The following is an 18,528-nucleotide window of genomic DNA, read 5'->3' on the forward strand; positions in this document are numbered from 1 at the left end:
ATCCAGGAAGCTCAGAGAGTCCCAAAGAAGTTGGACCCAATGAGAAACACACCAAGGCACGTCATAATTACATTAGCTATGATTAAAGATAAGAATAGAATCTTAAAAGCATCAAGAGAAAAGGAGACAGTTACTTACAAAGGAGTTCCTATAAGACTATCAGCTGATTTCTCAAAAGAAACCTTGCAAGCAAGAAGGGGCTGGAAAAAAATAGAGTCATCCAAGATGACTCTATCCAGCAAAGATATCATTAAGAATGGAAGGGCAGGTAAAGTGCTTCCCAGATAAGGTCAAATTAAAGGACATCATCATCATCACCAAGTCCTTAATATATGAAATGTATTAATATACACCAAGCCCTTAACATATGAAAAGGGACTTATCTAAGAAAAAGAAGATAAAAAGTATGAACAGTGAAATGACAAGAAACTCAGTTATTAACAGCCAAACTTAAAACAAAAACAAAAACAAACTAAGCAAACAACTAAAACAGAAACAGAATCACAGAAATGGAGATCACATGGAGGGTTATCAGTGAGAGAGGGGGTGGGGAGAGAGGGGGAAAAAGCACAGAGAATAAGTGGCATAAATGGTAGGTAGAAGATAGACAGGGAGAGGTTAAGAACAGTATAGGAAATGTAGAAGCCAAGAACTTATATACACGGCCCATGGACATGAACTAAAGGGGGGGAATTCAGGTGGGAGCGGATATGCAGGGTGGAGGAGAATAAAGGGGGAAAATGGGACAACTGTAATAGCATAATGAAATATATTTTTTTAAAAAGGAAAACCCAAGATAAAAATTATAACACCATTATTGTGGCAAGTTTTAGAAATACATAATTTGAAAAGCAACAAAATAATAGAAGCTTCCTATTGTTTTAACATTTTTATTTCATGGATAATTTCTTAACTTATAAAAATATAAAACATTTTATATGTAATATATAAATATATTAAAATATAACAATCAATACTTTTAAAAATTACAAAGCCCCAAGGAAAGCCAAATGTGTATTCAGCATATGAACAATCATCAGTCATGGATGAGTGAGGTATGAGTTATCGAGATCTTTGTTCTGGGAATTATTTAAATGGGAAAGATGTCATAAAAGGTAACCTATATCAAGTCCCCACTATGTATTAGTTGCTTTTGATATCATTTAGACATCTTTTCCAATTCTCACTGCATCCCTACAAAGTATTATTATGCTCATTGCATAAAATAGGAAATGAGGCAGATATAAATTAAAAATCTTGCAGAACACCTTGGAGTTTCAAGATGCCAGAACCATGGACTTGAAATTGGGTCAGTTTCACTTCAAAATATAAACTCTTCCCCATCCATACTGGCCTTCTGTATACAATAAGGCTAGTGGGTATTAAAGAGAATTATATAATAATCTTTACTAAAGTTAAAATGTTCTCTCCAATTCAAATCAGAATTATTAAATCAGGTCCAAATGCTCACCTCTCTTAACACTGATTTAAAATGCGATCTCCCTGTTTTCTGAGACCATGTTTTTCCAGAATGCCCATATCGAATCTGATTCCTCTTGTTCATGACATCAGTTTTCAGTTTTGGGGGCTCCCCTTCCATAACAAATACCAACTTTACATCCATTAGTGTTAAATGTGAGATACGAAAAAATAAGTTCCTGAAATATAAAAATTAGTAACATATTAATCATATATTGATAGCAAAAGTCAGCATAGCTGTATGACATTAATGGCAAGAATATTAGACCAGTACCTAAAAGGTTACATGCAGTATTTTAGTCATACGATTTTATTTTCACTGGATTGAGAAACTACTGAATGTTTTTAAGCAAGGGAGATTTATGTTTTTTTTATGTACTATGTGGAAAACAGTTTGGAGGAGGGGGAGGAGGCTAAGAGCTGAAGGAGGGAAGCCAGTTGTCATTTCAGGAGTACAGGTAAGAGATGGTATTGGCATACACAGAGGTGGTACCTTTGCACATCGAGAGAAGTTTATGAACAAACACAAAAGCATATTTTGGAAGGAGAACTGGCAAGACTTTCTGACAGACTGGACATGGGGAGAGGTAAAACAGAGAGAGAACGGCTACCAAATTTCAGTCTCCAAAACATCCAAGTGGATATGTTAAATAGGCAGCTAGGTATGTTAGTCTGGAGCTCAGAAGGTTTGAGGTACAAATTTGTGAGTCATCAATATAGAGACGACAGATCTAGACACATTAATCTATTTTAAAATCTCCAAACCAAGACATCAAATGCTTGTGCAATCAGACATCTATATTCTAAGAACTTTTACTATACCTGAGGTGGGGCTTCGAGACGGCTCCAATCATTTTTTTGACTGTCTGTGCTTCACATACCCAGAGGCTCAGATCAACTGCAATGCTTTTCCCACTAAGACTATTCAAGTGAATATGTTGCTTAACAGGCTCCAAAATTTGCCACAAGTCATTCACTCCCATTCTCGTTATGTGCAGTTACTTGACACACTTTTCAAAAATTTGCAAAGGGCACAGAAGCTCAGAACAGGAATTAAAACATATATTACAAGCTGGTCAAGAATAATTCATAAAGAGGATTCTCCTTATTCTTTCATTAGTCAGCTTTTTGGAATGAACCGAGAATGGCTAAAACATTAAAAATGGTGGTAAATGACATACTGGCTACAAAACGTGGATGCAACTAACAAATGAAAAGCAATTTGTGTGTCATCAAATAAGCATTTCTCTACAGTACTGAAAAATAGTTATCTTTAAATTTAATGTAACTCAAATGTCAATGGTCTCTTGTTCTTCTTCGTTCTTTCCTCTTTTCAGACAAGATCAGAAGCATTCAGGGTGGTATGGTTGTAGGCTCTTTCCTCTTGTTTTCTACATCCTCTTTAGCAGTGACTGAGAATACATTTTTTCACATGGTTACCTGAATATTGAATGACATTTAACAAATAAAAGAAAAATTACAAAAAAGGTAGTAATTGGCTTTGTTCCAGCTAATAAATGCAGGATGGCTAGAAAAACATGGATGCTATAAATCACATTTACCTTCTCCACTCCTTGATTTCCATACCTATAGAAGGAACAGGAACAGCTTCTATCATGATCAGGAATAACAGAAAAAACAAAGGTAAGGACACACACAAACAAGCAAACAAATCAAAAGAAAAACAATAGGTTAATGAAGGAAAACTTTGATGAAGACAGAAAATGCAGAGTTGGAAGAATATAGAATTATCTTTTTAAAAAGAGCATTGACTGGCTTATTCACAAGGTCCCACATGTTCATTGTGGGGAAAAAATCTTTTAAAAGAAAAAAATTTTGTTAAAACTACCAATGGTTCCACTATTCAAAGAAAACTCACGTGAAACTATTTCCTATGTATGTAACATCTGAAAATCAAAATTGGTTTAAACTGCTATTGTAGCCTCTTTGGGGTTTTCTACAGGTCAATTTCTCCTTATTAAACACTTCTATATGTTTTTTCCTATGTTATTATTTGATAAAAATATTATCTGACTCTGCAGCATTTGCAGAGTCAGTCTAACTATACAAATACAATCCAGGTTATCATCCTGTTATCACCTTACTTCATTCCAAAAATATAAAGAATGAGAAGAATTACTCTTCAAAGTACATTCCTTTGTGTTTTTTGTTTTAAATAACCATATGCATGTGTTACTTTTCAAACTAAAAAAGTTTAGCCCCAGCCCAGTGATTCAGTTGGAGGGAGCGTCATCATGTACACCAAAAAGGTTGCGGGTTTGATTCCCAGTCAGAACACATACCTAGGTTGTGAGTTGGATCCCAGGTTGGGGCACCTATGGGAGGCAACCGATGGATGTTTTTCTCTCCCCCTTCCTCTCTGTCTCAAATCAATAAACATATACTTGGGTGAGGGTTAAAAAAAAAGTTTACAAAAATGTGGCCCTATCTGTAATGTATTGGGAAAATAAACTAGAAATCTTTAGATGGTTTACTCCTTCCCTAAATATTAAGTGAGCAAATATGGATATAGTTGATAGGTCAAATAAAAAGCAATGTACTGCAAATTCATGAGTACCTGAACATCAAAGATGACTTCTGTATAGTATAAGGAGAGATCCACACTTTCTGGTCTCCTTCAGAATGCCTAGGAATGAGTCACATGGTCTTAGTGCATATCTTTTCTCTGGCCCTTCTAGTTCTCAAGTTCACTCCTTCCTATCATCTCTCTAACGCTTGATTACACAAGCTGACTACACATATGTAAACATATAGCAATAAATGAAGATTGTACCGTAGTGCAGTGCTGTTTATGATGGCGCATACAAACACACATTTACATATAGGACTGTGATGTAGATTGCATTCCTTCTGAGGGTTGTGGGGGAAAAAAATTAGAAAGAAGCTGAGGTAGACTTATTTTACAAATTATAGTTCTCTAATATAGCACATTAAGATCATTTTGTAAAAATTTCAATGGAATATATTATTCCCTAGGGCAGCCATACCTGGAAAAAAAGAAGCCTAGAATGGATTCATAATATATTAAGATTTCAACAGACTAAATCCCTTAAGCAAGATAAAGAATGCTTTTTAACCAGTGCTTTTAACTAGGCCCACAAATAATATCTTTAATACAACATTATCATTACACTTAAAACTTGATTCTTCATATTACTTTAGTTTCTTTCATCAGAAATATACCTGGTTTAAAGAATGAGCATCCGTGGTTATGTTACAGACCTAGCATGGGTAATTGAACAGATATCAGTGATGTGTACCCAGGACATCTATTTCATTCTTCTATTATAATATGAACAAAAGACTACAATGCTGTAACAATGTCTACTTAAAAGCAACTGGTATAAATAACATAGGCAACAGGAAAAAAAGGCTGTAACAGAATTATGTTAGTTCTCAGGAAGTAAAATTTGAGTTATTAACTCAGAGCTAAAGCGTTTTCCATTTTTCTTTTGTTAAGTGGCAGTGCTAGAAAAATGTCTTTCATTGCTAATCCTTCTGGTCACCATATTTTTAAATCTATTTCCAAGTCTTTCAAAAACACTTTGGTATCTTAACCTACAGTACCTATATATCTACCTAAATGGATTTGAGAAAGCTCAGTCTCTTTTGTGCTCCCCAAGCACACTCCTGTAAAGCAGTAATGCTCTGCTGTTTCTTCATAAGCATGGAAGAATTGCTGCTATCGTGAAGTACTTAACCCCATTTTTTTCTCTAAATGATGGGAATCAAGAGGACATTTTTACAGAAGCTAATCTTTCTCTATGACATGCCCCAAATGAATACTTTTTTCTCTTAGTAACTTGCCATTAATGAATTTCTACTAGGTCTTCATGAATTACTACAAGAATTTTTATAGCCTTCACAACTTTTAACAAAAAATAATGGACTGGAACTATGCCAAGCAACAATATTTAAAGGACAGGGTAAACATGGGAATTGGAAAGTGAGAAGAAAGACTTACAGAAAGAATCTTAATAATGTCCTCTCTTTCACAAGAGGGTGTGAAATTATTACAAATTATAGTTCTCTAATATTTCAAGCACATTAAGATCATTTTGTAAAAAATTCAGTGGACGAGTCCCCTTTGAAGACTCTACAATGAAGAACTTTTCTTCACTCTCCCTCTGTAATAAAACTTATCCCACATCATCTCATAACTCCCCTCAGCTCTGAACTAGAACATTCAATCCCTACTTTTTCTTCACATGAATGCATAATATGCATCTAACTCTTGATTCCAATACCTCTTCAAAGCTGTTCTACCCCTAGTCTTTCCCAAAATACCCATGTGCTTAGGCCAAAAACCTAACCATTTTTAGTTCTCTACCTCCAAACTCTATACTAAATCCCTATTTCTAATGACACTGCCCTGGTGCTGCCTGTATATAACTAGAATAGGCTGCCAACCGGCCCCTGCTTCTACTTTTTGCTGCCCTCCATCCCACATAATTGTTGTCCCCTGGAAGCCAGCGTGTTACTGTTCAATAACCTAAAACATTAAAAACAACATCTCTCTGGCAATGGATAATGAATTTCCTTTAAGGTGACATAACCTCTGCCACAAGTTAATTTATTTCTCCAAATATGGTACTACCTCATAGCCACTTACAAAATGCAAAAAAAGAAATAAAAGAGGATTAATGTAAAATTACATGTGCTCTAAATGTAATTTAGAACGAATACTCTTTGATGTAATTTAAAATGTTCAGTAGCTCTGTAACCTAAGTTGTCTAATTTCCTCTTGAAAACCACTTATGTTCCTTATGAAAATCATTCATAAAAGCAGATTATCAAAAGAATACCTCAAAAGTTCTGAAGATATAAAACTATGTGAAACATATATACTTAAAGATTTTATTTACTTTTAGTGAGAGGGAAAGGGAGGGAGAATGAGAGGGAGAGAAATATCAACGTGTGGTCGCCCCTCACGGGCCCCTGCTGGTGATCTGGCCCACAACCCAGGCATGTGCCCTGGACTGGGAATAGAACAGCGATCCTTTGGTTCACAGGCCCACACTCTATCCACTGAGCCATACCAGCCAGGGCTGAAATATACACATATTTTAAAAATAAACCGTAGCATATTTTAAGAAGGCAGCTAGTACAAAGTTTATTTTCATAATCTATTGTTTTACTCTGTCACTTTCTTTGCACCAGCCTCTGAAGTAACATTAAGTAGCAAGAAAAGCATGTAAAGTTCCAGAAAGAGACAGCATGACACAGTTTGTAGGTATTAAAGTACAATCACAAAGATAGAAGAGATGGTTCTTGCATGAGGTCATGATCAGCCTGATAAGGTTACCTGAAAACAGCTCAGTAGTAAATTTAAAAATATTACACATATAAAGCTCACCCAAAGTATGTATAATTTTGCCATGCATTTTATTTTTTAATGGGGTGAAATTTGAAATTTTTGTGGTATGAGAATGGTTAGCCTCTGTGCATAATGTAACAATTTTATGGATGTCAGTCTGATCATGCAATCAATGCACATTACATATAAGGAGTTTTGTAACATTCACAATTCTTAAGAAATAGTGTGACACATGATTACTTACATGAATCAACAAAGTCAGAATAACCCGTAACAAATAACTTTATCACCTATTAGTGGCTTCAATTTATTTGGTTTAGTAAAAAGAGCACTGGGCTCAGGATAGGAAACCTAGGATTTTGGTCTTGGATAACAACCTTAGGAAGACTATTAACTGATCTCCAAAATGAGGGGTGTTAACCAGATGAATTATAAGATTATAAGATTCTGACATCCTTCGAATTTCATGACCAATTTTGGTAGCTTGGTACTAAAAAAAACGAAACACCAATCACTCTATTTCAGATATTGTTTGGTGGAAAGAACATGAATTTCTAGTTTAAAGAAAGGGCTTAAAAACTCACTTCAGGTTAAAACAAAAAGAAATCCTTTGATGTAACCATATGGCGTCCGTAAATCAATTTATGCTCCTAAAACTTCCTTAAAAGCTAATAAGCTTTTATTGGTTAATTATAAAACTGAATGAGGTGAGAAGAGCACAGAACCTTGCTAATTCTACTAATGAATCAAACTGAAAAAACACAGAAAGAGGTCAGTGGTTTGACTTATGCAAAAATAATTTTATTAAACCAACAGTTTTGCAATTTTATTTCAGTTTTAAGCAAAAACATTAGAAAATTTATTTTAACAATAATGCAGGAAATACTTTAAATTACATTATTCCCATTTAGATAAAGACTGGTAAATGATGTAACGTTTACTTCAGTACAGAACTGTTCTAAACAGGATTTCCCACATAATTTTACTCATTAAGACTAGATTTTTAAAATTACTTCATCAGTTTTATTTTCATATGAATTTAGCTGAAACCCTGAATCATAACATAACCCAGTCTTAATTGTGTTATCAATTAATATTTATTAAATGCCTACTATTTACCAGAAGTTCTTCTAGACGCTGGAGATACAATAATGACTACATTTATGGACCTTAGTAAAGGAAATGAAAGTAGAGATAAAAACAATTATAACAATGGGACAAGTACAGGTACACAAGTAAAGAGAGTGAACTAGGAGAGTATATTTAAAAAAGGGGCCTTACCAACTCTAGGGCTCAAGGAAGGCTTCCTAAAGGAAGTGACATCTACGCAGGCACCTCCCAACGTTTCCCTTGGTTTGCCAACAAGGACCCCTTGACCAGATGTTGCGGTGTTTTTAATTTAGACCATGTCACACGGACCGTATCAAGGCAAGGGCCATTTTAAGATCTAATATATATTTGATTATTTTTAGAGGTGAAAGGGTGACTTTGGTGGAAGGAATCTCATTACCAGACATCTGACATTCATTTATGTGCGGGTGGACCCGGGGAGCGGCAAATGCCACTTTTTCCGTCTGGAAACGAAAACGGAACGATCACCCGCAACTTGTCTGCATCAGCATGTCACGTGAAGAGCTGAGCCAAGACGCTGCAGGTGGCGTAAGGCTGGGTAGTAGGCAAGAGCTCTGGACGCCAAGTCAAGGCACTTAAGTTTTATTGGTCCCGATATTTATTGAAGGGGTTTACACCCACCAGCCCGCGCGGGGAAAAATGACTGTATACAAACAACCATATAATGCCTTAAGGTAACTGGCACAATGGGAGTTATTTTCAAACCCTGTGAACACCGGAAAAGAGGAACACCCAGTCTGCCTACGGGGATCAGGGAAGGCTCGCCCCAGAGGGCCTGGAACAGGCGTGGGAGTTGCCCCGCCGCGCGCGCTCGTGGGGAGGGGAGGGCAGGGCACTCAGGACGCAGAGGCCTTGGCAGAGGTGGCAGAGCTCGTAGCGGCCGACGACAGCGAGTCCCGGCCGCCACGGACCCCGGAGGTCAGCGCGGGGCGTGGAGACGCGCGGCCGGCGGGGCGGCGGGGCGGCAGGGCGGCTCTCCCACTGTGATAACCCTGGAGCCGCCGACGGTGACTCTGGAGAAGGGGCGGACGCGACGGGGACGCGAGCACAGAGCTCGTCCCCAACGCACATTTGAAAGGACCCCATGGAAGGACAACACGGGGGCTGCCGCCTCGCCACGGTTCCGCGGAACTTACCCAGAACACCCTTTTTCCTTGGTTTTGGGAGACGTCCCTCCGTCGCGTACCAGTTTGGCTTGAATCTTTAATACAGCTGCTTCCAGGTTTCTGAGTTTAGTATTCTCCTAAGAAGAAAATACGTAAAGGAAAACTTCTTTCCTTTCCCAAGCTGAGACGTCTGGAGCTCGGTACCGTGACCCGGAAAGCTCCTGGAAGCACTTCAAATTCCGCGCCTTCTCAGACACGGTCCCGCCTCTTCCGGGAAGTGACTGTCCCGTGCCCCGACCCGGCCGCAGGCTCCCTGCCGGTCCGCTACACGCATGCGTAGAGCTGTTGCCGGGGCCTCGGAGTAATCTTCCCTTTCACTTAGGCAAATCAGCACCCCCCTACACACCACCCTGCGTCCAGCGGTGGTCGAGCCCAAGCTCCAACCAGTTTCACCCGCCGCCCAGGGGCACTTCCGGCCCCTCCTTTAGCCTACAGTGGCGCGAAAACTCCAGACCGCGCACGCGCGGGCGGAGTCCCGGCGGGAGGTGGGGCGGGGCGCAGGCGCGCAGCGTCCCGGGGTGGGCGCCGGGGCGGCCGGGCTCCTGCCTCCTCCCGCAGCAGGCGCGCGGTTCCCGGCGGGCCAACGGCGGCCAGCCGAGGCAGAGACGCCCCCCAGGTGGCCTTCGCTCCCTGTTGCACCGCGACAGCCCCCCCGATCGGGTTCCTTTGGGAGACTTCGACTTGTCCGAGGTAGGGAGAGGGTGCGCGCCTTCGCTCTCCCTTGCTCCGGTTCCATCCCCCTGTCACTGACACCTTAGGGGGTATCCCCCAATGTGTCTGGTAGTCGCCGGGTCACCGGAGCTGCCGCGGTGTCTAGCGTGGTCCCCGTGGGCCTGGGCGGGCTGGCCGCAGGAAAGCTTCGCGCCCTCTCTGCAGGCGGTACGGGTCCCCTGTGCCGCGGGAAACTTGCGGATCTGCGCTGGGCCCCTGCTACGGGCGGCCGTGGTGGCCAGCGGTACAAGTCCCGGCTCTAACTGTGGGACCCTTTTTCCGGCGCCAGAAGGCCCTTTGGCTTTGAGAAGTAGCTTGAGGGGCATAGGGGTAAGGGGGTGAGGTTGTGATCGGGAATGGGTCTCTCACCACGAATCTGATGATCAGCTCACCAGAAGCAATTCAAGTATGTTTGTTCAAGAGATGTATGCAGCTAATACTTAAACTGGATTTGTGGTTAAATCCCAGTTTCATGAAAACGCGAACTGTATCGTCTAGGGAAATTAAATTGTGATGTTTGGAGCGTTCATGATAGCCTTTCTTTCCCCCGTTTTCTTGTGGCGGTGAACTGGAGCAGAATCCCAATCGAGAATTGCGGAACACGGGACTCGAGGGTAGAGAAAGGGCTGTAGAACCCGTAGGGCTTGTGATGATTCCTAGGAAGAGCAACTATTTGTGAAGACAAGTTATGCAAGCGCTTATTACTCGAGTATATTTCATGACTAGGAGATTAAAAGAGAGTGCTTTAAAGATCAGCTATTCTGTTTATGTATATTCAAAAGAAAAAGTAAAGTCCAAACTCCCTGACTCTTAGAAGGCTGCTGTGTAGTCTTTTAAAATATTCAATACCTTTTGCAATGGCCGGAAGGTAGGTAGCTCCTCGGTTGAGAGGGAGCATGTTAGACCTGCTTATATTTACTTTATCTCATTCTGTTATTGTGTGGAATATACAGAGTACTAATTTTATGTTGAAATGTGTATTGAGTTTCTTTTCTGGAGTGGGTGTAAGTACTAAAAGGTTTGGTGATCACTAGACATACTGTTTAAAAATACGTCTTTGAATAAGACAGAATCAGTGTTGTGTGACCCTGGACAAGTGGGTACCACCCTTTAAGTTTCAGTTCCTTTTCTGTAATTGGAGAAAATAATGTAATACCTAACTCACAGGATTCTGAAATATATTCCGAAAGGGTAGAATGAAAGAGAGAGTTACAGTTATATTTGTATATTTATCTATAATTACTATAAGACATTTACTGAGCATGGCAAAAAGTAAGTACAATTGACATATTAAAGTTGTTACAGCAAAAAAGAAAAAACAGGTTTTATTCTCCAAAGGTTTATTTTCCTGAGTGCTTAGATGTAGAATTTTATATAAAACCTGCCTAAATCTTGACTATCACTTTTAGACCAAAGTTGAAAGATTAATCAAAGCTGTACTTGGCTTACTTTCGGGAATTAATACATAACAAAACTTGCCATTATAGTATGCATTATATTTAACACATATTTAAATGCTGCAGTTCTACATTCAAACATACTTAGGTTCAAGTGTAGTCATTAATGTTAGCATTTTTGATTCACTAGTTAAGGAAATACACATCTTCTCTCACTCAACATACTTTTGTTGATGGCCAAATTCAAAATAATTTCTGTGGCTTTCTTCACTCCACTCCCCAATAAACGCTACTACAGAGTGTGTTTAATTGCCTGTGGCCTCTCCATCTCAGTATCCCAGGAGTGCTTCGAACTCAAGTGTTTTCAAACAACTGCATTATTTATGCACTCTCCCTGCTAAACCTCAGTCTACTTATAATGACATTTAGCATTAAAAGCGTGAAAATTGTTTGTGAAAATTAAACACAAAGTAAAACTTTATAAAGCATAGTAACATTAGAGTGGATACATCACAATAGAATCGTTTTTGTAGTTGTACACATTAACGAAAGATAGGAAGAGGAACAGATTAATAGCCAGTTTCACAGCCTGTAAACAATTACACTGTTAGGTAAACTCAGTTGTTCATGCCAGGCAGAAGCTGGACATTAAAGAGGTTTGACTTTGGTTTTTTGTTTTTAAATAATTTTATTTACTTTTAGAGGGTGGGAGAGGGAGGAATAGAGGGAGAGAAACTTCAGTGTGTTGTTGCCTCTCACACACCTCCTACTGGAGACCTTGACCCACAACCCAGGCATGTGCCCTGACTACAGGAATCGAACCAGTGACTATTTGGTTTGCAGGCTAGTGCTCAATCCACTGAGCCGCATCGGCCAGGGCTGACTTTGGGTTTTGACAAATCTGGATTTGGATCTGGGCTCTACTAAATTATAGCTATATAAGCCTAGGCAAGTGTCTTCTTGAGCCTCAGTACCCCCTTTTGAAAAGGAAGGACAGTTGATAAGGATGTTGAGGATTAAAGGAAATACATAAAGCATTTCTCTCAAAAGCTAAGTATGTGTTCAGTAATGTTAATTCTACTCCCCCACATTACCCAGTCTTTTAAAGCTCTTGGTTTCATCTCTTCCTGTCATCTCTGATATTGCTGTTGCTGTTTTTCTTTTTTATGTGTGTGGGTTTTTTTTTGTTTTTGTTTTTTTTTTTTTTTGTCAGTGCCCCTTATCTTTCAGAGACTGGACTCTTTCCCATATTCTGTTTCATCTCTCCTCTAGATTGAGGCCACAGGGATGTTTTTAAAACATAAATCTGTGTGTTTTGAATGTATTATCTGCAATTCTGTGGTATTTCCCAGTTTTGCTGATCTGGAATTGTTTGATGGGTGGACTTAGGAATTTTTTAACTTAAATATATTATTATCTATTGCATCTCGTATGATTTCATGAGATAGTCCAGTATGCCTGCTTAGTTGAGTACATCAGAATCAAGGTCATTTAATGCAGAATGAATGTGTCCGTGGCAGCTGGAAGGGGTGGAACTGGGGGTGAAGTGAACAGCCCACAGCAGATTTCAAAGGAGCAGCAGTTTGCCTTTTCATAACGATGATTTTTTATTGAGAATCCCAATTCTGTTATGTCTGATCTCCCTGCTGTGAGTTCCAACTTTGATAAATGGGAAGTATGAATTATTAGATGCTCACAATAAAATTTAAAATCTAGAAATTTATAATCCTGTTAAAATGTATTTGATTTTTATCCAATTTCCTATGCACATACTTGCTGTAATGAACCCGTGGTTACTGATCCTTCTTCTTGAATTTATCTTTTATTGAAGCCCACATTCGTTCCTGTTCCTTCTCTGATGGCGTTTGGTTCCTGTGAGGGGAAAATGATACGTTCCTTAATTCTGACATTTTTCATGTAAATAAATATTAAAGACTATGAAGAGCTTTGTGGATATATTGAAAATCCCAGAGGAGCTCTTCTTCCACTTCTGTGTATTCTAGAATATTTAAAAGTATTTTGGAGGGGGGGGGGTCTCTGTTTATATGTCTCTTTAGCCTATTGGAAACAGTTTCACTGGTTTAATCTGTATTTAACTCTCGAGACACTTATATCCATTATCAGTAAATTACAAAGTGATTCCTGTTTTAAAAGGCAGGATCCTTCAGTGTCTGTTAGGCGCAAGTTACCGTGGCAACCTAATAGCAAACTGCAAATCCCAGACTAAGCACACACACAGCAAATAAAAAACATTGTCGTCACGTAGTGCACTTTCTCCTGTGTGGTGTAGAATCTCGCATTCATTGTGAGAAGCTCATCACTCTTACCTTTGTGCACTTCCCTCCCCACAATATTTCTTGGAATATTTCCAAGAAAACCCAGTATTTCTTGACTATTTCCAATGTTACTTGAAAAACTGGTGTCTTCTATGAATGGTAAAATACAAAAATCAGTCAGCTGATTTCTAAATGCCTGCTAACTGAGATCATGTATTAGGCAATAATTAAAACAGTGTCTAAAGGGGTGTTGAGTGTTGTGAAAGCCAGAAAGTAATGTTTCTTCTTTGCTTTTCTGTAATGAATGAATTACCTCTCGGTAACTGAGAAGGGAAGTAGCGGACGGATGGGGGAGCAGGCAGAGTTGGGGGAACATGGCTTGGTGGTATTCTAGGGAATTTAAATTAGTGACAAGCTGGAGCTAATACACATTGATTCTTGTTAGTAAATGATTTGGGGAGTATATTTGATTTTCAAGCTTTGAGTTGTATAAGAGATTCAAAATAAACACTAATTTTTTTGTAAAAGAAGATGTTGACTGTTATGTAATTGTGGCTGTGTAATGCTAATACTGTTTCTGGAGGTGTTTGTTTTAGGTTAAATGTCCTTTGGATGTTACCTAATAATACCTTTGGAATGATACATAATTAGTCATGATAAATCAGGTTCTTCATTGCCCTCAGGCTAGGATAAAGCCTAGGTTCTTTAATGTTGTTTATAACAGTTCTTCTCAAACTTTACTATGCTTATGAACCATCTGAGATCTCCTTAAAATGAAGATTCTGATTCGCTTGGTTTCGGGTGGGGCCTGAGAGTCTGGCTATCTAGAACACGTTCCCTGGAGGTGTAGACGCTGCTTGCTGGTCCTGGGACTACGCTTTGCATATCAAGTCTGCAAGTCCTTCTGTGGTCAACTTCTCTGCTGCTCGTAAATTTCTTGTTTGCTAGCGATGCCTTGGAATGTATGGCTCTGCATCGTGGACCCGCTTATAACATCCCCGACAGCAGCAGTTTGCAGAGTGTGGTCCGGGCATCTCCGAGACGCTTCACAGGCTCTACAAGGTCAAAACAGTTTTTATTATAATAGTAAGATGCTGTTTCACATTTTCAGTTTCATTCACTTATGACTGTACAGTGTAGTTTTCCAGAGGGTATGAGACGTGATGATGTCATTGCTCTGATGACTGATAGAATGTGTACTTGTGTGTTGTTTAAAAAGTTTAACAGTTTTAATTTGTAATATGGTAAATACTGATAGGCAGAAACAAAAGCTCTTCGAATACCATAGTGCCTTTTGAGATACCACAGCCTTTGAGAACTGCTGCCCTACAGTACTGGGCTGTGGACACAGAGACTCTGATCTAGAACTTACCAGAGCTCTTCTTAGCCACATGACTGCCAAGCCAGCATGGGAGAGCCAGCTCCCAGTGTGGTCACCCTAGACACTGCAGTGGGGTGGCCTCTCTGCTCTTCTGGGCAGTGGTAAAAGGTTGCCTCTGGTACTGTGTAAGGGGGAGTGGGAGGAAATAGTACCCTATTACTGCCTGGTAGGGTGGGTGTTGCAGCTGTCTAGGTGGTCTCCACTAAGCCATTATCATGGTTCCCTACTTGGCCCACGTAGCCTTTACTGACTTGAGCCCAGTTGGGATGTTGAGATGGTTCTTTATAGCCTCACCAGGGTGGAAGTCCAGGTTACCCAGTTGGCCATTGTGGGGGGTCAGCGTAGAAGGGGACACAGTTTTTTCAGTGATAGTTGGCTGGAGTAGAACAATTCTCCCCTGAAAGTTCTCTGTCTTGTTGGATGGCCCTTTTTGTGATTCTTTGGCTAGTGAGAACAGCTTTCACTAGCCCTGCCCCATCCCCCACTTCCCCTGCACCTGCACTTTTTGATGTTTCCCCCATTGCTATCTTCGCCAATTCTGGGAAATCTGAAGCAAAACAAACACTCAGGGAACTCACCAGGGTGTCATTCCTTGGGTGCTGACACCCCTAATCCGCCTCTTTTTTCAGAGTCTTCTCATGCTTGTTTTATATATAATTTTTAAGGTTCTTCATTGACTAATTTGGAGGAATGGAGGAAAAAAAATGCCTCTTCCATCTTCATGGAAGGGGCCGTCTCCATTTGCTTTTCTAAACTTGCACTAGGGAAGAATTCTAGTCCCACTGCATATTCCTTATACTTGGTTGTATAAAGATATGGACAAATATTAAAAATATTCCTATTGAAGGAAAACTAGATGTAATAGTTTCAATAACTAGTCTTTGAAGAAAGTGTTTAAAATTTCATGAAATAAAATTTGCATGAAAGGAGTCATGACTATAGTTGAAGATTTTATAAAACAAAAGATTTTGTGTAGTAAATTTGGGGCTTTATATGATCAATATGGGGAAAGTAAAATTATGGAAAAATTTATTTAGGAAGATAAATGAGCCTGTGAAAATCAATATACAAGATAGAAATTAAAAAGATTTTAAGAAGTTAACTTCAACCAGTCTTCACTGTCTACTAGCTTTAAGACTAGTTTTTTCTTGCTTTCAAAAAACACTTAAAATGCCGTGTTATAGAGGTGATTTCAGAGCATTAAAAAGGTGGGAGAACTACTCATTTCACTTAACGAATTGTCATAATAAAAGGACTTGACAGAGATTGTTCTTCAAAATAGTTCTTCCTAAATATGTCCATGTATTTGATATTTCTGAAATTGGTTCTGTCGGTATAAGTTTGGAAAGCAGTGGTAAAAAAATAAAATTATATAAAAAAAGAATCACTCTGTGAATGTCTTCCCTTCCTCCTCCTCTTCTCTCCCACATTTTAGAGTCCCTGTCCTGTTTCCCTGCCCTGCTACTTCATGCTTTGTGTGACACCGCCCCTACCCCAGCACGCACATACACTTAGGACTAGCTCTCTTGACCTGTGTTCATGCCACCTTTGCTAGGGAGGACTGACTAGAATCTTTCGGTCCAAATGCATGAGAAAGAAAATCTCATTGAATGTATTGCTGCTCAGGTTCCTGGGACAAACAGGGTTGCTGTGGTGTAGTACTTGAGGGGCTGAAAGGGGTTGAGACTAAAACTTTTCTCATATTCTCTTTTTGTGTCTTAGAAATCTTTGTTTACCCGTGTCAAGGATTTTTCTCTGTTTATTCAGAGAACTGTTATTAGATATCTATCTTTTGAGCTCTTAAATATATTTTAAAGAGAAAAATGAAAGCAATCAGAATAGTGATGACATTTAATTTCAATCATGGACTGCCAGCTTTGACTTGAGGTGTAGTATCCTTATGTTTAGAAAATATTGTGTAACTTTACATATATTAATTTTTCATATTAATTTTTACTCTGGGTAAAAAGTAGTCAATCAGAATGGACTTTCTTTAGGGAACTGTTCAGAGAAACTTCTGGTGCTAGGCAACATGACTTAAAAATACACTTCCTTGGGAAAATAATTGAAAATTAAAAGTTTTATCTGATTGTTACTCTGTAACTTGTAAAAGTTGGGGATGATTGCTCTGGAATAATTTCAGAAAGCATTATGCCATCCCTAATAGAGCTAGGAAACTAGAAACCACAGTCACACAAAATCTGTTACCTTTTGTGAGTTCAGGAGTCAAAATTAGGTTGGCCCATATCAATAAAATTGTGGCCATGCATAATGGAAGTAAAACCAACTAGTATAACACATGCAGATGACTTGCACACACGTGCGTTTATTGTCGAATGCCTCTGTGGGTTTGAAGTCAGGCACAGCTCGCGGGGCTGAAATCTAGGTGGCAGTGGGGCTGTGCTCCTTGGTGGAGGCTCCGGGGTGGCAGGTGTCTCCTTGCCTTTCCATCCTCTGGGGCCAACTGTACTCTGTAGCTCACAGGCTCCTTCTCCATGCAGATGATATTTTTGCCTGTTTAAAGTAAAAATGAATGAACATAGTACTTAAAACTTAAGCTTTGTCTGGTTTGTTTTGTTGGTTTGATGTATGTGGAACAACCATATAGATGCTATACTTGATTTACTTCACTGTTACTATAATGTTTTAATATCTTTTCAGACCTGATGGCCAAAAGAAAGGAAGATAATTTCTGCTCTCCTGAAAATGCCAAAAGACCAAGACTAGAAGAAATGGAGGATCTTACTCGAGATGGTGATGAAGATTTCACTAATGGTTCCTCTACTTTGGTAGGTACAAAATCACGGTTTTTGATTCACATGCTTCTCATGTCTGGTTTATATGTCATACTCCTGGTAATTCAATATCAGGAAAAGCAATGTGACTTTTAAAAGGTGAGGTAAATGACCTGACTGATTCTAAAGATTTTGTTAATGAGAAAAAGTGAATAGAGAAAACAGTGGTACAGAGAACTGGTTCTTTGGAAAGATCAATAAAAAGTGACAAACCTCTGATAAGGCTGAATGTAAAATGATACAGCCACTCTGGGAAATAGCTTCCCACAATGCACAAGACTGCCCTCCTCCAACAGAAAATTATCTGACTCACAATATTTGTATTGTTTATATGAAGAAACCTTATGATATGCTTAAGGAGATACAAACTGCCAATATCAGGAATGAAATGGTAGCCAAGACCACAGATCCTGCAAACATCAGAAGAAGAATAAGGGAACACTGTTCAAAGCTGTACACACAGAAGTCACACAATTTAGATGGAGTGGACCAATTCCTGAAAAAGTGCAAACTTCCACAGTTTACCCAATATGAAATAGATAGTTTGAATCAATCTGTAACAATTAATGAAATTTAATTTATTGTTTAAAAACTCCTAGTAAAGAAATTTTCAGGCTCAGTTGTTTTGACTGGACAGTTGTACCAACTATTTAAAGAATTAATATGAATTCTACAGTCATCCCCAGAAAATAGAAGAGAAAGGAACACTTTCTAATTCATTGTCTTGATACCAAAACCAGACAAACAGAGTACTAAAAAAGGAAACTAGAGACCAATATAACTCATGGATATTGACGTAGAAATCCCTAACATGATATTAGCAAATAGAATTCAGCAATATATAGAAAGAATTC

At 39.1% G+C, this 18,528-nt stretch overlaps 2 protein-coding genes across 3 annotated transcripts in view; one reads left to right on the forward strand and one right to left on the reverse strand.

Annotated features, from left to right (window-relative positions):
- The window catches only part of GEN1 (GEN1 Holliday junction 5' flap endonuclease), a 31,299-nt gene extending 21,810 nt beyond the window's left edge, over positions 1 to 9,489 (reverse strand). For both annotated transcript variants that reach the window (XM_045844284.1, XM_045844283.1), the window contains exons 1-3: positions 9,085 to 9,489; positions 2,302 to 2,919; positions 1,472 to 1,658 (exon numbers count right to left, since the gene is read on the reverse strand). In XM_045844284.1, the coding sequence (XP_045700240.1) occupies positions 1,472 to 1,658; positions 2,302 to 2,462 (348 nt within the window). In that variant the 5' untranslated portion in view covers positions 2,463 to 2,919; positions 9,085 to 9,489. The remainder of the gene's footprint in view (positions 1 to 1,471; positions 1,659 to 2,301; positions 2,920 to 9,084) is intronic.
- A 106-nt stretch (positions 9,490 to 9,595) lies between these two features.
- The window catches only part of SMC6 (structural maintenance of chromosomes 6), a 62,534-nt gene continuing 53,601 nt past the window's right edge, over positions 9,596 to 18,528 (forward strand). The window contains exons 1-2 of the mRNA XM_045844533.1: positions 9,596 to 9,804; positions 17,541 to 17,668. Of these exons, the coding sequence (XP_045700489.1) occupies positions 17,546 to 17,668 (123 nt within the window). The 5' untranslated portion in view covers positions 9,596 to 9,804; positions 17,541 to 17,545. The remainder of the gene's footprint in view (positions 9,805 to 17,540; positions 17,669 to 18,528) is intronic.

This window comes from Phyllostomus hastatus, unplaced genomic scaffold (genome assembly GCF_019186645.2).
Source record: "Phyllostomus hastatus isolate PE091 unplaced genomic scaffold, TTU_PhHast_1.1 phas_contig_402, whole genome shotgun sequence".
NCBI classification, from domain to species: domain Eukaryota; kingdom Metazoa; phylum Chordata; class Mammalia; order Chiroptera; family Phyllostomidae; genus Phyllostomus; species Phyllostomus hastatus.